The sequence below is a fragment of the Lonchura striata genome, chromosome 8, assembly GCF_050655825.1.
Source record: "Lonchura striata isolate lonStrDom1 chromosome 8, ASM5065582v1, whole genome shotgun sequence".
NCBI classification, from domain to species: Eukaryota; Metazoa; Chordata; class Aves; order Passeriformes; family Estrildidae; genus Lonchura; species Lonchura striata.
In genome coordinates, this window is record NC_140710.1 from 22,209,275 (window position 1) to 22,237,081 (window position 27,807).

The following is a 27,807-nucleotide window of genomic DNA, read 5'->3' on the forward strand; positions in this document are numbered from 1 at the left end:
CTCGAACTTCAGGAGAAAACAGATAATTTGAGGTAGAAATTTGCTAAGTATTTATCACCATGCTGCCCTAGAGGGATCAAAAATCAAGAAACATGCTCATAGACAGCTTCCCATTAAATCCATGCAGAAGCGCTTGTACTTTTGAACAACTGGACAAATTATTGAGATACGGCTCTGCCTGAAACAAAAATAATAACCCCAGTTGGCCCAAAGCCAAGTAATTCCTACGAAACTGCAATGAGCAGAGCAATTTTTCAAAGCAGGCTTATATACTGTATTTAGCACAGGCTGTAACATTAAGATCATTATTTACATTTTTACTATCTTTAATGGGCTCTTATTTGCTCTAGAGAAAGCAAAAAAGAATCTAAAGAAAAGTGAAATTATACATGGAACCATTTACCACAGGTAAAATGTGTTTTACTCATTTACAACACTTTAAATATGGTGTAGATAGAATACCATGAGAAACTACACCATTCTGGGGAAAAGATGGAAGAAGGCAGTTCTAGAAAAAGATTTCTATCTTATGGAAGATGTCCCTTTTTTCTGCCAGCATATTTGAGAGACTTGTGTATTCTCTTATTTCCTCTGCCTCACTTGTCTACAAGATGACAAGTGATGCCCAACTACTTTGGCATATCATATTGCATTGTGTCATTCCACCACCTGCCAATGCCAGTGGCCCATCAAGCCTGAAAAATCAAAAGCAGCAATTTGTTATAAACTAGGAAAAGAAAAAAAAAAAAAAAAAAAAAAAAAAAAACAACAACACCAACCCACCACATTTTAAGCCAAAAATAGAAATATTAATTTTGTATTAGTGAATAGACCATGAAATATTGATCTACAAAAGTGAGTGAGCATGAGTAATGTATCAATCTCTTAAGCGGATTCAAGGATTTAGAAGTATTTCAGTATTCATGTATTGGTAGCTGTGTGGAAGACAACATCTATCTCAGATCAATTATGATTCTGCAAAACACTGCTGCTCTTTATACTTTCCTTTAAGGGCAGCAGATCCCATGATGAAAGAAAAGCTAAAGAAACTACATGTTCTAATAAAAATATTGTTATGGAACAATAACCAAACATGCAGTTATCTTTGCTGGCAACAGTAAAAGGCAGTACTATTAAAAAAAAAGTCTGCCTTGATCCTCATTTGTTCTTAAAGATTAATGCTGAATCAAAGAAAAGTATATTTGTTATAGAAGCACAGAAAAATCCTTCTTTTTTATACAGTCCACATTTATCAACAAAATCATCTCTCAGGAAAAAAGAAATCACTGTTTGCTTTGCTCTGCAGTGAGTCTTAATGGAGACAACAGCAACAGAGAAAACAGCAAGTTTACCAGTACTAGCCAAATTATAGCAATTATTTTGAAAGGTGCTATCCTCTGGGTAATTGTTTTGCTCCTTGTAATGCTGCACAAATATTCTTCACAAGAGTGTTTGCTTAAGATCTAATCCCACACTGTCCTGGAGCACAACTTGACATCTTGAGTCAGGCAAATTTTCAAAATCCTCCACACTGTGGCCTCTCAATTTTCTCAACAGCTGCCATGTGCAAATTGTTGGTGATCATCCTTTGTGCTCAGCTGAGCTAACAAAGCCTGCTCAGAGGCTCCTAGCCCAGCTTCTATGCTGCTCTGGCAAAGCAGTCTGCAATGTTACCAGATTCCTGGAGTGGAAATTGATTTCTGTGTCCCACTAGGGAGATGGGGAAAGGAATGGCCGAAGTCATCTCACCCTCAAATCACAGCAGAGGTGTGTGAGAAAGCAAGCACAAAATTACTGGAGAGTAAGAAAAGATCACCAAGCCAGGTGCTGTGAAAAGGGTGTAACATGGAAAGAGAAGATTCCCAAAGCACAGGGTGGAGCAACGCTAAGGGCAAAATGTAAAACCACCAGCTAAGAACGGCATGAAATTCACAGAAACTAGGAATGCTAAAAAAGGGCCAGAAGCACTTTATGAACTGGCTCCACTCCAGAAAGAGCAGGGCCCAGGACTCCTGCTCACTCAATTTGCTGTGAAGTGTTCTGCTGGGAACATCTCTGTGGAACATGATGGAAGTCTGCACTGTGCAAGTGTGCAAGTTGCACACAAAAATGAAGTGGAAAGTGAGACATAATTAGGGTTAAACTGTACAACACATGTCATTAGGGTAAAACTGTGCCATGTTTTTCCATACTGCGAAGATCAGGCTTTCCAATGACAGCTAAATTATTTTCTTGGATACCCAGTTTAAAAGCATCCACAACATCCACATCCACGTAATAAATGCCCAGTACATGTGAATAATCAAATCCCTCTATGGTGGTCAAAGATGGGCATCCATGGAGTTCATGGATGCCCATGAACCCCATGCCACACACCTCAAATGACCCAGGCAGCATTTCTCTGCCTGTAGAACAGCCCATGGCCAGGCAGGAGCTCGGGCAGAGGCTGCACAAGCTCAGCTGCTGGAGAGGGAGCTCATCCCACAGCCTGCCTGGAACCAGCCTCCCTCCCTCTCCTTCACGGGTCAGTGTCTGGTAGGAAATTGTCACACTGACAGTGCAGATGGACAGATCTACTGAATCTTAACAACTCTGGGCAGACTGACCTCAGAACTACCACTTTTACTCCTGAACAAAGTGCCACACAAGCCAGAACAACTAAAGGTACAATATTAATTCATGCAATTATGAACTGTTAAGAGTCTGATATCATATTTTTAACAAATACAGCAACAAAAAGTAGTCCTAATACTAGGACAACATGGTTTTCATATGAAAATTATATAACTAATTTCAAAAGAGGCATGAATATGTTTCCTATTTATGTTCTGGAGCAGAGCAAAAATTATTCTGAAATACCTCCAGCAGTCTATGTTCATTTTAGGGGACACGTAAATTATTTTAAGGGAATAATACATCTCCAAAGACATTTTAATGGATTAAATGTCAAGAATGAAATACTGCATTTCAACTTAGCTAGGACCTTAAAAGAATGAATATAAAGACAATTATTGAGAGGTCTGAAGAACACAATTGATTTCTTGCAATTTAAACTCTGAGGCACTTCACGCACTTAAACAGAATTTCTATTTCAAGTTTTCATTGCATAAAACTATGAAGTATGTCTAGCTATAATGCTGACAATATTTTAAAGTTTATAAGAGAACTGCAGAGTGTCTGATTTAAAAGGAAGGTCTGTTTTAGGACTGAATTTTATGCTCAATTACTGTGAAATAAATTACAATTATGATCTACTTTCTTTTTCTAATCCTTTTAGCAGTAGCTTGATGCTCCTATAGAAAGCCAGAAATTCATTATCATGAGGAAATAAAAGGGCCAAATTCCAACAAGAGCCCCATAAAGCAAGAAGTTATACATTGGGAAGGTGCTTTGCTGCAGGCAAATGGCTGCCAGCATTCCAAATCAAGCTGTGAGGCAACACACTGCAGATATACCTGTGCTCAATGCACAAAATATTCTCACACAGACACACCACTTAAGTTACAATGGGATTCTGGTCATTATAATGGCACTTGGATACTACTCTTACAAAAAAAAAAAAAAAAAAACACTAAACATACTGTGTCTAACTTTCATACAGAAAAAGAAATATAGATCATTAATTGCAAAACATACACAAAATTCTCATACCACCCTGTGTTAGAATGCAGTGTATGTGTAGGTTGCCTTTATAAAACCTGTGACCGTTTTTAGAGCTATCAGTGCTGTTTAAAGAAAATATCCAAGACTGAAGGCAACAATAAATGGGAAGAATATGGTTCCTATGAGAAGTAATATGTTCAATTTCATGGATATTACCTGAACATCCATCTGTTTCTATCCATTTGGGACCATTGTCATCAACATGTGCACTCTGAGAAAACAAAATATAAAGCAATTCTCCAATAAAATATAGTTTTATAAGTAGATTGCTTACCATCACAAACACTTACTGAACAGGCAGAAGTTTTTTTTTTAAAGCATTTTAGCTCAAAACCATCACCACCCTTTTTGTACCATTACTGCTGTAAAGATGACAGCTTGCCAGTTATTGCACTGGTGGAGTTTCACAAGGTCTTCTTGGGATTTGTGACAGTGGAAGGGATGGCCCAGTGTTACAGCAACAGAACACCAATAACAGGTAAGGGTCACCCACACGATCCTCTGCCCTTTTGCTTGAGCTGACAATTGGCAGTGGACTGCCCTCTGCTTCTCCAAACTCCAGGCAAGTGGGTCATTCCTTCCAATTGGTTATCCCCAGGGAGGGGCAGGAGCTGGGGAAGGAACCTCAGCAGCCCAGAGGCCCCGTGCTGGCTGCTGGATCAATGGCCAGTGTCAGCAGGCTCCCAGTTAATGATGCTGGAGCCAGAGCCAGCCTTGCTCCCGGCCAGGCTTACCACAGGTACCCACACACAGGGCACGGGGCTCTGGAAAAGCCAAATAATTGCCTCATTTTGCAGTATGAGGAATTTTTTGTTAAAGGCATACACCTTGCATTTTGTGTTCCTAGGATCAGCCCTTAGATTTGAACAAAGAAAAGATGTTCACATTCACAATAGCGCCATGTGACAGCCAAGGGCAGCCAAGAGCATCTGTGTGACTACAGATCCACGTACAAAGGTTTGCTACAAAGAATGCAGTGATTTGTAAGCCTTGCTTGTGTGTGTAAATGTATATAAACTTCATGTTTATAGAACAATTTTTATTATTGTTTTAGGATGAGAAGTTCCTGGCAAACACACAAAACCCAACAAAAAAAAAAAAAACACCACAGGAAAATACAACCACAGAACAGGCAAATCCTTGTCCTGTTTCTATGATAAAAGGATGGAGCACTTGAAGTCATCTCTGTATCCATGTATGCTCTGGAGTGGAACAACTGAATTATGGGAATGGAATAACTGTACAAGGTTCTTCAAATTACTGACTCATTATTACTCCATGCAAACTACCTACAAAAACTCTCCCACTCAAGGCAAGAGTGTTCAGCCAGACTCTGTTTCAGCCCCAAATATGCAGTCCAGACCTCTCAGCTAAAGGAGAAAGGACAAGGAGCCTTTCCTTTGAACTCAGCCTGGTGCATCCTGCAGCTGAAGGCCTCCATATTTCAAAAGCCTGTCTCAGAGGCCACAACACTAAAAACACTTTCCACAGTAACATTTCAGGATTCCTTTCTACCCTGCTAACTCAATAAAAATTTTTGAGGTAGTCCTCAGAAAACTGTACTATTATGCCTGTCTAGCAGTGCTTCTACCTCCCAGCCACAGGCAGCAGCATTTTAACTGTTCACTCCAGACTCAAAGAAGATATCCATCTTCAAAAGTTGAAATCAGTACAACTCCACTGTTTACAATTCTGGAAAACTCTTTCCCAGTAAGGAAAAGTACAGCAGGAAGAATTTTACTCCTAATTTTTTTTTTTTACATTATGCAGAAATCAGAATCTAAAATAATGATTTGTTTCAGAATGAGGAACAAAAATTATTATTTATAAAAATGCATACTGAATTTAAAAGCAGTTAAAAAGTTAAAAATAGACACCAAATTTGGTAATTAACCTTCTCAAATATTCTCACACAAAACTAAAAGCTCTTAATAATCTGCCACTCATTTTTTAATTTTTGAACACTTTTAAAAGCTCCCTTGTGGCAGACTGGTAACTGTTAAATTATTAACATCAATAAATTATTCTTCATTTACAGAAATTGTTTTCTTGAAGAACTTGACAGATTTGAAACTGAATCTATTTGTCATATCCTTTATTTACCCCCAAGAAGTTTGTTGTCAGAAGTTCCAAGTTCTCATTTAATACAGGGCGCAATTTACCACAAAAAAACGCCTTACTGCTCTGAAATCTGACCCTGCTCAAGTAATTTTCCCCCTCACATTTTGATAAATCTCTCCAAGCAAGTTTCCAACAACACTTGAGTTTAAAGTAGCGTTCCCATAACCAGCACTGATCTGACACCTGCTGGCTTCATTCTCTTCCCATCCCATCTCCAGTGCTAAGCACCCTTCCCCGGAGCAGGCTCCAGAAAACAGAAGCAGTTATTTTCAGGATCCCAACTTCCCTGCTTCACCATGGTGGGCACAACTGCGATCTGCCAGAAAAGATTTAGCAGTTTTGAAAGGTAACAATTGAGAAAATCCAGACCATAAACACCACAGAACATTTGTATTAAGTTTTACTGCCAAAAGTTTTATTTTACACTCGGTTGCAAATGAACATGGTGTACACATCATACAGGATGCAGAAGTACTACATGAAAAAATTTGTTAGCAATGACAAATTTTCAGAAAATAAAACATCCTAAGTTCTCCCTTTGTCCCAAAACTTGACTTACCTTTTTGCAATATAAAGAACATTTGAGGCGTGGCAGAAGAACAAAGAATGGCCACAACTTTTAACTGAGGAGTTTCTGGCTGCACACAAGGCACACAAGGTTTACAATGAGGCACTGGAGCAGGCTGCCCACAGAAGCTGCTCCCTCACCCTCCCTGGAGGGTTTCTAGATCTTGCTGAAGCCTTAAGCCCTGCTCTGAATTCAGCACTGACCCAGCTCTCAGCAGGGAGCTGGACTGGAGACTTCTCTCAAGGTCCATTCCAATCTGAATGATTGTAAAATTAGATTTAAGCACAATCAGCAGCCAAATACAAACAAATCAGTGCATGCCTTATGTTTTCCTCACTCCCAACAAAAACACCACTCATCTTTAATGAATCATCTTAACAACAGTCCAGCATGACAGAAATCAAAGGAACAAGCAGCAAATTAAGTCTACTGAAGAAGACCAACACCACATTAAAAAGCCTTTGCATAATTTAAAATTCTTTTTGTAACAGCAAACACAGATTTTTTTTAATTGCTCTTTACACATTTGCAATTATCAGCCGTATAACGATACCAAATATATTCCTAGTCATTTTCAGCTGGGAGAGCTCCTGTCCACATTTCTATTGGCTCGATACACTGGCAGTGCCATATTCCCTGCAAGTGTCCCAGGGAAGCCAGAGAAACAGGGACTGGGAGGTGGAAAGGATATAAGGAATCCCAGAACATCTGTTTTATCCTGGGGACCCTTTCTCTTCCTGGTTGAGACCTCTATCTATTGCTAGGGTTTAAATGAAAAGCAAGTGGAACTATCAGGAAGGACTCTATTTCCTATTTTTAATTCAATTTGACAGAAAATTGCAATTAGACAAAAGAAGTAAGGCCAACACTTACCACTAAGGCAGCTGTAGAAGAATTAACTGCACAATGTGATACAGGCAAGGAACAAGGAATAAATATAAAACCCAAAAAATACTAGAATTTTTTGTGCCAGCAAGCAACAGATCCTCTAAAACAAAATAATTACCCTGGTGTAAATAAAAAGTCAATAAATGTGTGCACACCCACACCAAATGTAACATTCAGCCCTTTGGAACCTCCAGTTCCAAAACAGCTAACTTCTCAGTTTTACAAAGATTTTGGTTTCTCAATCTCAACATATCTCAGGACAATTATGAGCAAAGGCCAGACAATTTGACCAACAGTGAATCTCTGCAAACATAAAATCTTCCACCTCTGAAAGCCTGCTAAAAGTGTGGAATCAGATCATGCACCCACCCAGAAAACCATGCACCCACCACAGGGGCAGCTCTGGCTTGGCTTTACCTTCGGGCAGCGTGGGTAGAGGAGCAGAGAGCACCGAGCCCAGTCCTGCTCCTGGAGGGTCTGGGTGGCACAGCAACTCTGGGTCCAGCCAGGGAAGCTCTCAGGCATTTTCTTATTTCAAGCAATCGTTAAAAGCACTGAAATCAAGTTGCTATAGCAGGAAAACAACTCTTAGCTGTTTGTGCAGCAACAAGACGAAGTTACACAGAGTAAATACAAAGCAATTAAGGGAAAAACCTCTTTATCTGAAATAACAGAAAACTAAAGGCCCAAATTTGAGGACTTTTGACATACTTGGAGAAACAATCTATTCCAACTCTACAGTACTGAAATAAAATCAGATTTGTGCGATTCGGGTCTCTTTAAAACACAAAACAAGTAGTTATTTGGTGGAGTTCTTTCTTCATCACACAAAACAGTGAAAGACCAATGACAGTTTAGTCCTGTCAATTTTGATACTTTGAAGGGAGAAAAGAAGCCAAAATGGCACAGAGGTTAAATCAGTGAAGATAAAAGAAAGAACAGATAGTGAAGAGGACTGGATTCTGATACATGTAACTCTGAGACATTTGATACGCAGGCATAGGAGAAGTGTCAGAGATAGAAAGGTTCTGGCCTTGGAAAACAGGCAAGTAAAATTGTCAGGGATGTTAGAAAATAGTCTAGAGGGAGTCAGAAATAAAAATTAGATCTTTGAATCTGAACAGGTCTGAGGCTGGCTGGCTACAAAAGGAATAACCTGGAGGTAGAACCACGGGAGAACCAGACTGGGCGGGGGAAACACTGGATTTCTGGGGCATTCAAATAAAGTGCAACATGAAAAAAATCCAAAAACAAACTGGAGAGAGGCTGTTTAGGTACATGAAATCATATGAGAGGGGGGAAAAAATGACTAAGTATTAAAAACCAGAAACAGTTATGGTGATGGTGCCACCTCCTTAAAGACAGATAAAAAGAGAAATTTGGTTGCTACTGAAGGCAGAAGTAATTCAATGAAAGGAATGAGAGGCATAAAAGATACAGAAATAAAAAGGGCAAACTGATATTCAGAAAGGCTGGCATGGAAATTAAGAAATTACAAGAGATTATGTCTGGAGGGAGGAATGGAGACAGGACAGTGTGAGAAGCAGCCAAAGAAACCATGTACAGAGAAGCAGACAGAGATAAAAATAAAGACCAGTGAGTAAAAAGAAGTGAGGCCAATGAAGGAAGGAGGCAGCAGTGAAGATGAAGGAGTCAAAAAGGTTAATAGACCGGAGATCCCAAAAGGAGTGAGTGACAGGGCAGAGGAGAGAGAAAGACAGATAAGCTGAAAGAGAGCAGGTAGTGATCAGAGAAAGGGAATTTAGAAATGAGAGAGAATAAAGTGAACAGTATTTAGTAAAGACAAGGTCATGGGAATGATTGAGGCACTAAGAAAATCTATCTAAAACTAGAAATCACAAGCATTGGGCTGGAAAAACAGAATGAAGAACGAAGGATTGAAGTACTGATCAGGGGAAAGGAACTGGGCTTGCCCACGGGGAGAGCTGAAATTTGAAAAGACTGAAATGGGTTGAGTTTAGCACACATACTAAGAAAGATGCAAACTAATGACTACTAGGAAAACTAGACAGAGGACTTCAACCAGGAAGAGGGTAAGGCTGACAACAGGACTGACAAAGCAGAAGCCAGGAGTCATAGAACTTTAGTGGTAAATATGAATGGAAAATACGTTTTTAAAAGCATCAGGAAAGGGAATAAAGGCTCAGAGAAGGGAAGAATTTTAAAAAAGAACTCTAAACATCTATATTTGAGTCATGTTCAGAAACATAAGTAACACCCTACCAAGCAGGGTTCACACCTCTATCTCCCTCCTTGACAGAAAGATTTACTCACCCAGATCAAACCAGAGATCAGAAATTCAAAAGGCCAACACTGCCACTGGCTAGGTAATGTGGGGATATGGCTGGGTTGAAAATTCTGACTATTGAAATAGATAATGATTATTAAAGACTATTAAAAATGATGAAAAAACAGTGATTTGACCTCTGCCATGCAGTACCTTTATGTCTCCACAAAACAAGACCAGAAGGCCTCCGCCAGCTCTCCCTCACGTCACCTCCTGTTCCTACCAGGTCACACAGCCAAAGCAGCATTCAGCAATGCTCCAACTCGGCTGCTAACATTCTCACCACTGCCATGTCACAGCAAAGATAAGGGGTTAAGCAGACAGATTGCTGCAAACAAACATCGCTGCAATTTTGGGTCCCATTCAGAGTTATCTGAGAACCACTGGCATAAAAGTTCTTCTCCATTTCCAAGCCTCTGTCAAGAATTTCACTCTATGGCTTTCTTAATCATGAGCATGAATAAAACACCAGCCTTCTCAGACACTTCTAATACTGCATTTCATCTTCTGCTATACTGGCATGTTTTTAAAGTTTCTGCTCATTACAAAAAGACAACACGCTTCTATTGCCTGCTCATACAATTGGGAGCTGGATCATTAGGAGTGCAACAAAACAGGGGAAAAAACCAAATTATTCCCTGCTACCAAACCAGTGACATGCAGAGAGTATACAAAGTGAGCTGAGCACATAATTTCTACCTACTCTACTGACTACTGTTTATTTGTGTGAGTAGATGTGGTTCATTCAAAATTACTGAAATTACATAAAAACCAGCTGAAATATAAAAAAGAGCTCACAGGACTGGGGTCATAATGGGAGCTCTGTTATTTTTATGCTTTATCACATATTTCAATATTGAAAATAATTTTAAATTTAGCTTAAAATTTTAGTTTCAAATTTTAGTTTAAAACATACAACATACTGGATGTAGTATTTTTAAATAATCTTTTAACAAATAATACAAAAAGGAATTTTTTTTTTAGTGTACTATCTTTTGTTACAGTCAAAAATCTCACCTAGAATCAACTACTGGAAGCAGCTGATAGGCAGCATCACACGATAGGCAGCATCTACTGTAACATTATATATATCTCTCTAAAAAAGAAAAGTATGAAAAAATATCATAGATACAGTATAATTTTTACACTACATTTAATATCTGTATGTTTTATTTCTATTGAACTACTGCACAGCAAGGGAGCTTTCGAGACAAAGGGATTTTAGTCAATTTTATGCAAAGCACAAAAAAGTTCACCCCGACACAAGTTAATACTGGAGCACTACTGAAATAAAAGGAGGAGCTGGTCAGACACTCTTGGGTAGAAATAAACACATAATGCCATAGCTTAAAAAAATAGTGCCAAATGTTATCAATATATGAAAAATAGGATGGTGATTTATAAAAGAAAACATTTTATAAGCACATAGCATACACTGGAGTGTTATAACAAGACTTATCATTTTAATATGTTACCAGGTACTTTAGGGAGAGATTCTACAATCCCCACGTATGTAAGCAGTTCTATTAACTGACACTGGCTTTTTAATTACAGAAGTCAGATACCAAACTCAGGTGCACCATTCATTTCACAGACTAAGTCAGGAACAACTATTTCTTTTCCTCAGCACAATATTTAATCATAAGTACTAAAAAGAAACCCCCACATTGCTAAAAAAAATTAAATGCTTAAGTGTGCACATTTGCTAACTCTTAACTCATATTCTTTTACTCAGCATACCCTTCCAGGGGAGGGATATCTATCAGCAGTTTCTGGCAGGAAAAGTTCAATACTTTATGCATAATATTAGATACAAATAGCCTGCATTGCATTTGCTGATTTTTAGATGTTCTAGCACATTTCAGAAAAAAAATTATTTGAGTACTTGTGCAAATTAAGAACTAATCTGGCATTCAAGCAAATATTGTGCTGCCTTTTTCAATACAAAGCATTTAATTCTATGATGTGAAACATTGTTACAGAATATAATCATCATGTTTTAAATTATATAGCCATTTAATAAATGAAAACAAATCTAGAGGTTGCTAAACAGAAATCAAAGTTTCTCAAATACATCTTTTCAACAAACTGTTCCACTGAAGTACTATAAGGTTAAGTGCACTCAGAAGTGAGAAATAAAACTACATTTTTATACAATTTATCCAACAAAACCTGGAAGCAAAAATTTTAAAAGTATGTATTAAGATAAGCTGATGATCTGGCACATACCATCTAAAATCTCCCCTTTTCTTTTTCCAAATACAATTTTCATAGTATTTATAGTTTTAAAAAATACAAAAACAATCCTGACCCTGCCTTGAACATAAACGCCACAGATTTTTTTTTTTGAGCATTATATCAAATAAAAATTACAGCTGCTCAGAGAAACAAACTAGCAAAAAAAAATCTGAGAATGCAGGGATGTGACAGCATCTAGAATCTATATATGTATGTACATACTTCTGCTTTTATCTGAACTAACTTTTTACCCACATAAAGACTTAACTGACAGTAACAGCTCCCTAGCTGCTATCACTGATAATAATTACCTTTTGACAGTTCCATAAAAAAAGTTCAGTCTTGAAACTCAAGGAATTTCATTTTACTCTCCATGTTTACCACATTTAAAAACAAGACACATTCCTTCCTTAACAACAAAAATATTATATAAGCATACCCCAAAAGGCACTAAGGTCTAACAAAAATATTCAGCATTTCCTTTTAAACTAATAAAGTATCTGTAAGACAGTTTGCATATATAATTATTTTCCAAATTAAGGCGTGGCAACTGTATCTTAAACATAAAAGCTATAATTTACTTCTGCTAAATATAAAACTAAGTCTCAGGATACAGTACACAAAGATCATATATTTATGTAGAATATATTTTGTGTTATACTAGACTATTGTATCTTTGCCAAAAGATTTCAATATTTAGAAAAAAAAATTGAAATTTAAATATACTGTAAGGTAACTCAAATTATTTTAAACACAAAATCTACAAACAGTGACATATACACAAACAGTTGGGAAGTTGTAACTTAAAGATCACATCTTTTAATCAGACTTCCTCAAAGGACAGCCACAAAAGAACCCTATTGGCTACAAGAAGCATCTGCATGTTTTTAAGACTGAACTATGCAGACTCCCATTACCCCAGGGCAGTGCTGCACAAGTCTATTGAAAACGACCTGATTGCTGAACCAACACCTTACATTTTCCCAGAAAACCTCCAACAAATGTTTTGTGTATTATGAGAAACTAACAAATCAAAAGGGGACATTACAAGAATTTCAGCATGACAATTTTTCCTGAAATTATTTTTCCATTCCATTTGGCAAGCAGAGAACTAATTATATTCCTTGTCTACTCATACAGCAAGAACTGCAAACTACAATTCAATATAAAATACAGTAAGCTCCTGTAATAATTATGTTCCTCTTGGAACAAAGATTAAAGTTAACTGTGCTGATTCATACTTTCCATAAATTACTAAAAAGTCAAGAGATTCAGACATTTTGCTTCTTGATATTAAGCATAATATCTGCATCATGTGCAAAAGTGCAACTGTGTTTTAGAACTGAGGCCCAACCGAATACAATTTTGTTATTACAGAAAGTATACTTGAACCCACTAACATGGAAGCAGCGGTTCACAGCATCTTGAAATTATGCTTTACATATTTAAACCTGTTGTACAACTGCACGTTAGTAAAAAAATACAAAACCCAGAAATAAACAGAAAACAAAAAGCTTGTATATAAACTGGTTTACAATTCAAAGCACAACAGTAAGCTCCAAATAATTACATTTGTGTAACACACACGGAAAGGTGGGATGATTTATTTAAAGCACTTGGTTCTTGCTGCTCCTTTGCCGGGGCTCTCTGGCTGTTCAGCTGCTGGCGGTGTGTGCGTGCATCCGTTTCGCTACATCGTACACGTAGGTGATGTCTGGGCGCTTCTCCGGATCCGGGTTGATGCACATATTAACTAATTGTCGCAGCTACCAGAGGGAGAGAACATGACAGGAGCGTTGGCCTTCTTACAAGCAGGATTTGTGCATTATCAAATTCAAATTAATACAACTGGCAAAAATTAGGCAAACGGGGATTCTGCACAAGTACACGGGCAGCCCTCCCTCTCTGCTCGCACGCTGCACGCAGCCTTATGCAAACACGTATGCAACGCGCTCCCCGATTTCTACATTTTGCACTGCTGGCCAGAAAAACTGATGAGACAATTCAAGTCATAATCCTTTCAACTTTAGACACGCATTTAGTCCAATCCCTCATAGTTTATAGAAAATTCCCCGTGTTTCTGGAGGGCTGTGCCTGCAATGCCCAGAAGACTGAAAGGAGCAGAGAGCGAAGGTAAACGAGGGCTGCTTTGCTCATTCAGTCCCGATACAGGAGTTAGCCAGCAATAAATGGCATTTCTGCCTGACAGGGCCCAACAAACAAAAGGCAGTGGTGCTCCATCTAACACAGTTAACCCTCAGAACCTCCTGCTGCCAGGAGCTACCAATACACACACATTCAATTCAGCTACAGAACAAATTAAACCCACTGAGGGTTACCTGTTATAAAGTAATAAGGTTATAAGGTTATAAGATATTACCCTTGTGGAAATATCTGAACATAGAACTGGAAGCTGAGAAAGTATTTTGGGCAAGTACCATATCACACTGGCCCTGTTACTCCACTTGTCCACTGCTGAAGACATGATACTGGAAAAAAAAAGTTTTGGGCTACATCTTGATATCCTTAGGATCAGATTGTTTATAGTGTTCTTTATGTAAAGAAGCACAGAATTATCAAATATTCACAAATGTCTCTATCTGGGAATAAACAAATCACTATGACCAGAAAATCCCATAGTTCCAGAAGCACCATAATCTAATGGGTGTTTTTAATTTTTAATAGACATTCAGCATAAGCAACCCAGAAGAGCTTCCACACCACCTCCATACTTTTCATTGCCTTCACAAACTGTCAGGACATTTGCAGGCTTTTCTTCCTCCACTAATATGCCTAAGAATTTATGACACTGCAACTTAATATATTGTACGGATAACCTTCCGATAGAGCATCTATTTTAAATTGTGTGCATCTCCTAAGCAGTTTTCAATGTGGAACATACCTCTTTCATACTGACTTACTGAAATGTTCACAGTGCTTTGCAATAACAATTTAACCAACTCTGAGGATCTTCCGTTATGCTTTTAAGTAGCTTTGCCAAATCCTCCTGGACCTCCTTATAACATTGGGGACAGGTGGGGACGGAGGGGGAGGACACTCCAACAAACACATTGTGATCCAGTCTTCTATGGTAATATATCAAATTTGGTTTGGTCTCCCAGCCAGTACTACTAGGTAGGATTATTCAAAAAAATCTGTAATTATTGCAACTAACATAGAGCGACTTCATCACCCTCATTATTCAAAAGTAATATAGTCTGCCTCTTTAAACCTGCCATTGGAGAGTTTCCTTCCTGCTTTTTAGAAAAAGAACAAGAAGGATTTTATATTATAATTATACTCCTTTCACTTTTCTGAAGATTAATTTAAATGCACAGGAACAGGAATTCCTGAAGTTAAGGAAGAAGCACTGCATACCACTCTATAAAGCTTTGTCCATTAGCCCTTGCAGATAAACTGTATATAATGTGTTTTGTATTCAACAGTATAAAATCTATGTCATTAGGCATCCCATTCTTTAGCAAGAAGAGCTTAATATTTAAAAATGAGATAATTCTGAAGATAGTGGTCAGATTACCAGATTGAAAAGAAACATATTAAATCAAAATAATTTGTAATAGACTTGCTATTTGCATTTAAAACACATTACGTATATTCTGACTAATGGAGTTATAACAGCCATCATATTGCTTCTGGCAGTCAATAAATAAAATACAATGCCAGTGGCAACAAAAACTATTAGCCTGCAATAACTCCCGAACATTTGAAGAACAGAATGCTGGAAATCATTAGCTACTACAAGAAATAATAATTGCCAGCGTGTAATACAAACATGCAAGCCAAACAATCTCCTGCAGAAGAAGCAGGTGGGACACAGGGTAAGCAGGAGGCACAGTGTAAGCAGAGATGAGCAGTTTGCCATGCAACACCTCAGACAGCCTGCACAGGGAACAGGAAAGAATGAAGAACATCCAACATCATCAAGCCTGAAATCAGAGTCAAGTAAGCAAACATTTTGTGAAGAGAATAGAGGTGTAATTTATCTGCAAAATACATCTAATCCTAAACGTATATGTCTCTCCTTCTCTGTGAAGACTTCCATCTGTTCAACAGAACTGCATACAGTGAACAGTCTTCATAAAGGAACTGGAAGTTTAAAACCCACAAAGCCACCATCAGAGGGGAAGCAGAGTGTTCTTTCTCCTGATTTTTCTAGCTGTTTATCAATACTTTACTGTTTGTAGAGCAGCAGAAATAGATCTTGAAGAAATTTACCTGTTGAGCACTTGAGAAGCCTTGTCACTGACCTGTTTAAATGGCAGTCTCTGCAATTACTGCAGTACTTCTATTCCCCTCCCTCCCTTGGCAGGTCCACAATCTCACTGGTAAGGCAGGAATGCTGAGTTGACCATGCCTGGGACACTGCACAACAATAGTGCAGATTCCTGAGTAATTTCAAAATCCTTGAGCTCTTTTGAGCCTTGTAATTGAACAGCAAACCCTTGGAAGAAGGTGAATTATTTCTGCTATACAGGATGAAAAGTTACATGGGAACACAGCTTTCAGGACTGAAACTGGGGCACTGGATAGCACTGGTTATAGTACTGATCCTTTACTCCTACAGGAATATCCATTTCAATAAACCTGAAATCCATCTGTCAGCCCCCTCTAGTAGTAATAAAATTTCCAGTGTATCAGAAAGCTCACCAATGTCATGGGAAGAGGCACTGGGATCTAAAATCAGACTATCATTAGAGATAGAAGTAATTTTTTACTACCTGGCACAGACTGGCCAAGAGGCAGCAGACTGAGCCAGAGGGACCTCCTGTTGCCTCCCCAAGCTGCAAACTTCTTTGTCTGCTTATTGTTCTTAACCTCCTCTGTGCACTTAGCACAGTGACTGGCTTTAGCCTGGAGCTTAGCCTGACACTGGAGCAGTGGGACACACTTTCTTTAACTTTAGCATGTTTTTCAGCTATGAAATAAAAATTATCACTCAAGTCAGGAGGAGTGGGGAAAGACAGAAATATGACAGGCAAGTACTTTGCATTGTTAGCCAGCTGAAATAGAAAAATTTTCATATAGGGAAGTTTGGATTAAAAAAACCACACACACCACCATTCTTACTCTGAATAACACCTTCTTGAAGCCTTTTCTGAGTGCTTTTTTCAAGACCTGCTGGCAGCTAACATTAACATTGTGGACCTGCTGGCTCCTTCTGCTTTCACATCTGGGTAGGAGGCTGGCAATGGACTTTAGAAGAAATGCACCTCAAACAAAGGGAAGATTTTAAAACTTCAGCATGAAAACAGTGTGATACTAATATCAGCTGACAAGATTTTAAGAGTATTGATCGGAGGTGGCAAGGGAGCCCCAGCTTTGAATTCCCAAAAGCAGAACAGCTTTCAGTAAATGCTGAGTACTGATTCTGAATACCAGATGTTTTAAAAGAATATTAAAAAACTGAGATGTCTAAAGTTATCAAGCATTTGAAAATCTTGGCTTGTGTCTACCACTGAAGCAATAGTTTGTGCAAATTCATCTTATGCTATCAGGATTTCTAATCAATGGTTTATAAAACATTACCCATCTGTCCATCTAAAGGTGCACCTTTCTGTCACACTGTTCTCTGATGACACAATTACCAACATGTTTCTCTTCCACAAGTTTCAAAACTTAGAAAAAATTTCACACCTTAAAACTCACTAAAATTTATTTACAAAAAGTTTTTTGAAAAAGCACTTGTCTTATATTTCATAATGAAAGTATTCACACTCCTATATTAGAGGATGCAGAGATCAACACTCAGTTTTTATTTCAGAAAATTCTCTTTTGTAAAAAATGAAGTGGGTTTCACTATTCAGTGATCCCTTATCTTTACTTCCGACCTGGTTACAGGTTCAACATCCGTATTTCCAGCACAGGTAAAACATTCAGCACAATATTCTAATACGACAGATCACACTTGTTTGTTTCTCTTTTTTACAGTTCATGCCTGCACAGTATTTTTTGTACAAGCTAAAAATGGTTTATTTCAGTGCAATAGGCAATAAATGTATGTTTTCCAGGTACCTTAGTGAAGACACAAGTCTTCATAGCAGAATATAAATATTCCCATTACAGTTTCCTTAACTGATGGCTTCTTTTAAGAAACTGTTTTCTTACCTATCTTAATACCTCTAATAGCACTGATTCTCTCATTAAGAATAACTTACATGTATTTTGCAGATAACTGCCTTATCCAAGTTGCAGAAATACAAGTCTGCTTTGAAATAAACAGAAAGTAACACGTTGTGCTTTGCATGTGTTTGCAAAACAAAAAACCTATAGAGATGTAAGGAAAAGCTGGAATCTCTCTCCCCACCCAAACTCTAAGACCTTCTATCTGGGCCAGACTTTGATATTTGCCCCTTGGCTAGGAATCCACATCTCCCACTTCACACTTAGCTGCAGCAAAGTAGCCTTGCAGGCAGGCCAACTTCAACGAACCACTAGTGGTATCATCATTAAAATCCTGCTGAAGGTCACCATGGAAACCGCCTGCTGAGGCTTCACTGCTGCATTCGGCATCTCCTAATCAGCTACCATGTGAAATGCAAATTCAGACAGTCTGAAAATTAGTCAAGAAGAATAGAGGATGAGGATGCAGATATGTGAAATATTCATGTGCTTCATGGAAAAAGGAAGACAGCATGAATGACACAACAAAGAACGGCCCCTGACATTCTCGCTATCATTTTGCATTATTGTTCACACCCTACTGTATTTCTAGGCCTCCAGTTCTGAAGTTGGTTAGATGAACTGCCATATTTAGAGTCTACAATAAATAATAATTAAAAATGGCCAAGGTAAAATGACCAATCGGCAAACCCACAGAGCTACAGTGTATAAATTACACAATAGATCATTATTTCATCCTTTGTAACATCATCAAATTATCTTTTTAAGTCCAGTTGGCTTCATAAAAGGGGAAAATTGTCACTATGAATACAAAACAAAACACAGAGGAGTCATCTTTTATTAATAGTCCAATCATTGTCTGTAAATGCAAGAAAATTTAAGGTTCAGAATTACAACCCCTACTCGATAAATGAAATTGTATAATGCTTTATGTTTATTAAAACTATTTCAGTGCTTGTGTTTATTTGGTTTTTCAAAGTAATCTTTAATTCATGTAGTCTGAATTCAGTTAGAATTGGTTACTAATAACTGTTCTTTGGATTACAGCTTCTATCAGTTTGCCCTGTTCTTTTCAAAGTGGGAAAGTATTTCAAAACTGGCATCTCAGAACATTAACAAGCAAGGATTTTTTTTTTCATTCTATTACACTAAGAAAAATATTTATCTTGTTTAGTTTCTTTTCATTTTAGAGCTTATAGAAGCAAGTACTCCCCCTTAAATGCACTAATGACAGTAAGAACTGTTAGCTCTCAGCTTAAGGCAAACACTGCTGAGATTTACAGGAGTATATTGTTCAAAATCAATTATATTATGTGTGTCTGTATTTCTCTGAAATTTACTCTCAGTATTGTCAAGAACCACTCCTTGCAAAAGAAAAAAACTGCCATTCAATCGTACTGAATGGCACATCCCAGTTTTATAATGCAGACAAATGGGACCTGAACAATTTGTTTTTACTACTAAGTTACATTATATCTATTTTAATGCAGGCCCCTAGAGGAACAGGGCCAGTACACTAATTTACTGTGCAACATAAAAGTGTATAGTTGTGTTTTTAGAAAAAGACCCTACAGATGTAAGGCTCTATCCCATCCTGGCATGTGGAACATATCACTGTGCATTCTGGGAAAGCATTTTGTCATACTTGCAAGGAAGCCCAATGAAATTAAGAATCTAATAGTGTGACGTTTCCATCATTAATACCCTCAAATATAAATCATGAGAGACTTGTTTTGACAGCAACATTTGAGTGAGTTCAACAAGCAAACACTTACAGGCATAATCTGCAAATAACATAAAATCACACAAGTTCATTTACTTCCCTGGAAGCATGCCAGCTTACATAAACTGGGGATCCAGCCCATGAAAAGGAAAATTACTTACTTCCTCTGAATAGTGATCTGAAGGGAGAGGTGGGTAGTCACACTGTTCTATCTTCTTGCACAGAGAGTACAAGTTCATTTTATCACCATAAAAGGGACTCTGCAGTGCAGCCATCTGTTTAAAGAAAATGCACAGTTTTCTTTTGCGTTTTTAAGTAAAGCTATTTTGTAATAAAATCTGTAATAGTAACAAATCAAAAGTGATTTTTAATGACTCTCAATGCTCTGCTTAGAGGGAGCCCTGCAGTGATAATAACAGAAGTTCCAAAACTACTCTTGTAACCAGTGTATGTATTTATTCTATGTCATACAACCATAGCTGTCACAGTCCTTATAGTGCAGTCTCTGAATTGCACATTGTTAGGGTTTTATTAATAGACTATGAGGGGAAATTCAGTAGTTTATGACATTGCTGAGAGTTGAGGGTCCTTGCACCACAAGGGACACAAATAAAATCCAAACCTGTACTTTTCCTCAGAAGACCTTTGCTAAGAAAACACATAAGTTACAGGAAAACATTATCTAACCTGAAGCAATGTGTTGTGTAGATAACACTAGATAATCATAGCAGATTTTGTAACCTTCCACAGCCATGACACTAGGCTTCATGATAATTGGGTGTTTTGAAAGCAAGAAAAAGTTATCACCTATGCTTCCAAAATCTCAGGCCCAAAATCTTTGTAATTCAGGATGTTCTTCAAAAACACTTAAAAAAAAAAATCCCCAAACTTCCATCAGAAGCACAGAACTGGCACCTATGGCAATAATTTGCAACTACAATACAAAACTAACAAAATCTGTTTTAGAGCACTAATTGATCAGCTTAAAACTAGCATTAATAAACCTACCCTTTATTTCCAGACAATTTTACAACTTTACACTTGAGATGGAAACAAATGCTATGGCTAGCTGAAACAGAAATTTAGAAAATCATTTAAAATCTCTCCGTTCTGTTCAAAGCCTAAGAAATCTTTTAACTGCAGCAGCACGGATGCTGCTCTGAGTGCAGAGCTGCCCCAAAGTCAGTCACCCTTTTCTACATGTGCTAATAAGTTTGATTTTGGAAGGACAATGTGTACATTCCCCAGACAGGCAGAGTGTGTGTGAAACACGCTAGTCCATGCTGTGCTACTCAGTGAGCTTCAGCAGGGACAGGACAAGCTGAAAATGGCTCTCATCTGTCTTGTGGTCTTCCAGATAGAAGTTTAACACTTTCATGTCTGAACATCAATATCACTACAGAAAATGTATGGAAAGAATTACTAAAATTCCCTTTTTTATATATATATATCTCATTAATTTGCTCTCAAATAATTCAGCACTTTTTCATATTACCTTCACGTAAAAATAAAAAATTTTAATGGTCCCGAAATAACTGTTATGCTACAGTTCCATCCCTACACTCCTCCCAGCCTGTATTACTAAGATAATGTTAATTTTTGTATTTATATTACATTGTCTCTTACCTTAAAAAGAATGTTAAAAATGCAAGCTGAAGACCAAAAAAGAAAAGAAGAAAAAAAAAAAAGAAAAAAAGGAAAATCAACTGCAGGATCTGTACGCATGCAGAAATTCTAAATAAATGCACAGATACTCATTTTCATACTCTAGGTGTTCATTAAAAAGTACTTTTGTTTGAATGCTGCCGAGTGTTAAAAAAATTCCAAATGTCCCCTAAGGAGTTAAAACGGGAATACTATATTTTCATGCATCTCCTGCTTTGACAGATGAAAAATGTCAACTGTCCTGTTTTTATTTTCAAGCTTTTGCACTATTCATCTGGTTCATTAGTGCATCTCGCTGCTGCCCCTGACAGCTGCTCGCCCTCTCCTCCCAGCAGCTGAATTTTTCAGGCTAATTTGATCCTCCACACTGAGACGATCGCTAGAATGATTGACTTGCTCCCTGACCTCCAGGGTCTGACTTTGCTGATTAGTATTCTGGGGGTGTCTGAGGGACGAAAGCCCACTGTCTGTCTTCAGGGCTGGTGGCAGCTCGCTCTCTCTCTTTTTTTTTTTCCCTTTCTTTTTTTTTTTTTTTTTTTTTTTGAACTGTAAGCCACCAACCTACAACCCTGTAAGGATGCAATTGCTACGATGAACAATAAAAGGAAATGTGTAAGACCTACTTTTCCATGTAAAGGTCCATGTAGCAAAAGCACAGCATCTTGATTTTAATTAGTAAAGTCTACTTTGTTGCATATCAATTAAAACTCCACTGGTAGTGTTTTTGAGATTTCAGAAATACCTGGGGCTCTAAAAAACTCAGACTTTAAAACATATTTCTGCAAAATCTTATTGACCACACAGTGAGGATTGAATAATACTGTTATACACACAATAAATAATTTTTAAAAACAAGTTCATTTAAACCTAAATTAAAATGCAACTGAAGTGTTTACCGGCAAGTAAGCATTTACTGAGATGTGATAAACTTGCCACAGCTTTTTTCCAATTAAGTTGGAGACAATCCAGAGTATATATGAACACACATCACCATGAAATCAACATAATAAAACATGCTAAAATGCAGGCAATAAGACAAATCACAGAAAGACACCCAGCACAAAAGTGCACAGATTAAAGAACACCATTCATTAGTCCACACAAGTCTTGAAGAACCTTAAGTAATCACCTTCCAATAATTAAGAAAAAATACTAAGTGAGAAAAATGCTGAGCATGTATTTTGAATTTTCTGTAACTTAAATTTCAAAATTACAGATAAATGCTCAAGATAAACTTCCAAAACAAAACAAGAAAACCCACCACAAATATCTGGTATGTTGCAGATCAACTAAATGCACTTCTAAAAGAAATTAAAAGCTATAGTTGAAGACAATGCCCAACACTGTAGCTATGTATCAACAACAAGGGTCCTAATAATTATTTTATTCTTTCAAGAAGGAAAACAAACACTACCCCACTTCAGCTTAAATAGCATCCTGGTAAAACCTCTAAAATCAAAGGAGAATGGTATTTCAAGATGCTGAGTTAATCAATGGAACTGAGTTATTTAGGTATTTTGAGATTATCTATCACATCAAAGAAAAATGCAATATTCACATAGGTGTTTAATATACTCTACCAGCATTAAGGCAGCAAGCTTAAAAAATTCTTCAGTAAAGTACTACTGATTTATATCCAGCAATTTAATTTCATATAGCATACAAGAAAAATTAACCTTAAACTGTGAGGGTTTTATATAACAGTAATTCAAAGATTTTATTTGCTTATTTCCAGATTCTAAGAAATCCTCATGTAAACCAACAAGTGGCAAAGAAATAATAATACTGAAGAATGCTCATCTACCTTTATGCTACCTTAGGGCTTGCACAAGTGTGCAAAGCAGAGCACTGAAATTTAAGGCAGCTGCCATGGTTGGTATTGAGGAATCCCAATACAGGATTAAGTTTTAGTTCAGGATTCAAACTTCTAAATACTTGCTAGCAGCTGGACTTCCTTCCTTGAATGATCCCCAATATTTAAAGCAACAGCTGTACACATATATGTAAACTGCAGACTTGCAGTATAGCTATTCATCCTTTAAAGATTCAAAGCACCATGTCAGTGATAGAAAGTAAACAAATACTACTGGAGTAACATCCAACCTCAACAGGCTGCCAGTGTCTTCTACACAATCCTAACATAAACAAGGAGGTGCTGATCCTGCTGAGTATGTATAAAATGAGCTCTGCTGACCCACTGAGGCACGTGGTTTGTAGGTAAACAAAAAATGCCTTGAGTAGATTCGTTTCTACCTGGAACATGACTGGAGAGACTTCACTGCTATTGCTGACGGAACCATTTTTTCCCCAGCATCATTCAACACAGGTGTTATTTGTCTAATCAAGAAATGATACACAAAGAATTTGGAAGATGTATTTGTTTTAGAAGCCTACCTGTTTTTCACACCTTCATTTGCCTCCATTTCAATGTGCCCTGTACTTTTCTGTTTTTGAAAATATACTATTATTTAAAATTATGTGTCACCTACCAATCGACTGGACCAATAGAGAAACTAAACAATTGCAGTTTAATCATCACAGAAGAACAGAAAAACTACATATGTATGCAGCAGAAGTTGTTAAAATGAGGATTCATCCAAGCTAGTAGAAGTACAATAAACCTTTTTAATAATTTTTCTTAGGTTTAAGGTCCTTATAAAAATAAGAAATTTCTATTAAACTAACTATATTGCAGCTTTTTGAAAGCATTACTTACATATTCAAATCAGTCCTACTACTTCTCAATGATTTATTAACAAAACCATACAACCAGCATGAAAACACCAAAAACAATTTTACATGTGCTTGCTATTATTCATTTACTAATCCTCCAGTCACACCCAATCTTCAAGAAATTGCTGTAAAATCTTTGTAGCAAGCCCAGTTAAAGGCAAGTTCAAGTAAAACACAAATAAAAGTATTTCACATGCTTAAGTGATGTAAGGGGAGGGGAGCAGGGGAAGGGGGAAGTACAAGAGTGTTATTAAGTTCACTGTATCTATCAGTATTACCTCATACAGCAGACAGCCTAGAGACCAGATGTCAGACTTGAAGTTGTAACCATTTTCATGTATTCTCTCTGGAGACATATAATAAGGCGTACCAACTGCAAAAAAAAACCACAAGTATTTTTGAATGAAAATTTCTGCTGTTTCTTCCTGGTAGAAGACTATTTCTCATCTCTCTCATTTTGCTACACTTAAAACTTCAACCCATACTTAGGACACTTCAGTTTGACAAAACCACACAAATTAGTATCTATTTAATCCATTGCAGCTTTATTTTCAGTGCTCATTACCAGAGCTATGCAGTTGTAGAGCACTTCCGAATTTTGCTTTTGAGGAACCTCATAAGTAATTTGTTTCTCCTAAGGAGAAGCAAGGGGAAGTACTACACACACACATCCCTGCTACTTTTCCAAACTGTTACCACTGTGGCTAGAAACAACACTAGAAATTCTCTACCACAGGCTGAAGTTTTTGTTTTACGAGTTCTGTTCTTCCTTTGAGAATACATAAATCTGAAAAGCTGGTTTTGGAACTAAAAAAACTAGGTACTTTGAACAGCTGAAATGAAAACAGCCTGAGATTCAGGCCCTTCAGAGATGAGGGCAGGAAAAGCAGCAAGCCCAGCAGAAGCTGAGGTTCCTAAGGGCGACTCAGCCATCAGCTGTAGGACTAAATTCCACAAGGGCTTTTAAGCTCCCAAACCTGTGCCTGTCCCAGCTTAATCCAGGCTCAGAGTTGTGGGCTCTGGAAATGTCTGCTCTTGAAAAGCAGCACTTATTAGGACTGTCCCAGAGTAAATTTACATTGAATACTCCAGAACATCTCTCCCCTCGATTTTAATCAAACTCTACCCATCTGCATCACAAGTTACCTGGAACAGAGAAATACCGAGAGATGTTTCAGAACTATAAAAAAATGTCAGTACAAAGAAGTAGCTGAGTGATGATTTCATGTATGACAGAGCAATAAGAAAAAAGTTATGGAAAATAATGGTAATAGCAATTTTAGTGCATTATTTCTGAACTTTCTCCCTGTTTCCACCAAAAAGTCACAGATCTATACAGATTTTTATTTTGATTTTGTCTGATTTTCTTAAGTGCTGAATCCCAATGATGAAAAACAGTTGATTACTGTCAATTCAAGTTGATTTTATTTTGAAACCAAATATCTTGCAACACCATCAGCGATTAAAATCAGCAATTTCTCATTTTTGTTCTTTGTGGTATGAACCTCACATATTACTGTAACACAATGATTTGGTTTCACTTCTGCTGTTCTGAATAGATGAAGCTAATTCAGAATTTATCTCTGTATGAATACTGGAAACAGAAATATAGTAAATATATAAGTACTTCCACATCCAAATAATCAGGTTAAATAACTAAGTAATCAGACATAATTTTACTCTAATAATTTGCAAAAAGTTAAGGTTTTTGTTTTAACAATGTGCCCTACCATTAAGAAATGCTGCATGTCAAACTATGTCATGAGGAAGTAAAGAGGAGGGAGAATTATTTTCCTACTTGAAGGACCTAGCTCAGATAGGGAAACCCAGAACCACCTGTCTCAGGCAAGGCCACTGCTGCTGGTAACCCATAATTTCACTTGATCTGCTCCTTGGCCAACAACACTGAAAACCCATTTAAACTGCTTTTGTTTAGGCAAAGACAGGTCCCCATGTGGTATCCTGCAATGGATCTGGCCCCTCAAGCATGCTGGGAGAGATTTCCAGCTCTGGGAAAGCTGAGAGTGCCACAGCCCCTGTCCCTCAGTGCACCTCTGAACTGAGGCTGCCAATGGGAACAGGTTAAAGGCAGAAAGGCTGGGGAAAGGCAACTCAAGGGAGTACTGTGGGAGACATTTATTCGCATAGGATGTTTGCATCCACCCACAACAGAGAATTGTCTTTTCCCTGTGAAACAACAGGCAAGCAGATGGGTAGACCACAATGCCAAAATATCCAGAAGCAGCTGTTTTCTGATGTATCAACATCAGTATTTTAATAGGCATTTAATGACAGATATCTTAAGATTAGAAATGTAACTAAGCATTTAGAATGACACAGGTTTCATATTTTTATTATCTTACTGTTTTATTTCCCTCTTGAATTTTTTTTAACACCCCAACAACTTATGAGCTTGGACGCCTCTGAAAAATATCAGCTACATTTTGTATCCATTAATTAAAGCACTGGTTTAGTATATTCTGATGCTTTGTTGGTAGAATTCATCTAACAGCAGAAATAAGTTTAATAGTAATGTGTTTGTTCACTGGCTGCAGCAGCAGTGCCTCTGCTGCTCTGAGGTATCACACAAGTGGCTGGCAGTGAGTAATGTGCCAGAAAGAGGCTTCACAGAATCCACAGGGGGCAGCTGAAAACACTGAGGTTTGAAGGTTCATAGTCTACCAAAAGCAAAGGTAATTTTAACCAGCAGCTCTGGGAAGCCTGCTGATACATTAGGGGTCTGATATGACCGTGAAAGATTGATGATAGTGAAAAGCAAGAACAAATGTTACCATTTTACAGCATTTAGCCTAGTGTAACACCTCCACTGCAACACAACCTGCAGCCCCCCATGGCCAACTAGTGAGAGGAATTGAAATTAGTTCTGGAATCAAACAACCTGAAGATTCAGACATCATTACTACTTGTACACTGTTTTTAATAGAACATGACACTAAAGATTTATTATTCTGACATTCAGGAACTACTGAAAGCATTGCAATGATCCTTTTAACACAGTGAGCACACTCAGGACATAGCTATGCTGCTGGTAAGCAACTACCAGTGTGACTGTATGCTATATTTCTTTCCTGGATCTTTTTATACTGTTAAATGAAATACAGCATCCCAGTAGTATAGGGATATGAAACTTCCTCACTTCCTTTACTCATCTGAAGACACAGAAGTGGGTTAATACAAGAAAATTATCCAAATCATTGAGGTGCCTACATTTTTAAGAACAAAATCAGTAACTTCAGTGTTCTACTTGCTCCATTTGCAGACCTGTGACAACCTGCAAGTCTGAACAGTAAACTCCTTGAAAATGGTCTGTGTCAAATACAGTGTCTGCTCACAATCTGTTGCTGCTCTGGAGCTCCATCCCTTTCCCTTTAAAGATGCAGTAGATCCAAAAAATGTTGAGTATTTATGCAAGCTTCCTATTACTGGCAGAGGGGATAGATATAATGGAAATGGTAGTTAATACAGAGCAGGGAGCTGATTTGAAGGATCAGAGACAAAGACTATTACAGAAAAGGGAGTTATGATATCCACAGTCCATCTTACTATCTGGATAAATATATACCTCACAATGCATCTGAGTAAAGTTAAACAAGTGCATCAAGGAGCAGAATTAAATATAGTAAGTTGCTCTAATATAGTTACTAGTTCTAAAATATTTACTAGCTCTAAAAGCTATCAAGCATTTTGAGGCTGGAAGAAAAACCTGCCTGGTAAATGTTAAATCTACTTATACAAAAC

General features: G+C 37.5%; 1 protein-coding gene across 4 annotated transcripts in view; it reads right to left on the reverse strand.

Moving 5' to 3' along the window:
* Positions 1–11,478: 11,478 nt before the first annotated feature.
* The window catches only part of NEK7 (NIMA related kinase 7), a 63,327-nt gene continuing 46,998 nt past the window's right edge, over positions 11,479–27,807 (reverse strand). For 2 of the 4 annotated variants that reach the window (XM_021547419.3, XM_085586010.1), the window contains exons 8-10: positions 24,327–24,421; positions 19,812–19,925; positions 11,479–13,552 (exon numbers count right to left, since the gene is read on the reverse strand). In XM_021547419.3, coding sequence (XP_021403094.1) covers positions 13,442–13,552; positions 19,812–19,925; positions 24,327–24,421 — 320 coding nt within the window. In that variant the 3' untranslated portion in view covers positions 11,479–13,441. Of the gene's footprint in view, positions 13,553–19,811; positions 19,926–21,276; positions 21,303–24,326; positions 24,422–27,807 lie in introns of all 4 variants that reach the window. The other 2 variants (XR_014956925.1, XM_085586011.1) reach the window with 2 other exon arrangements.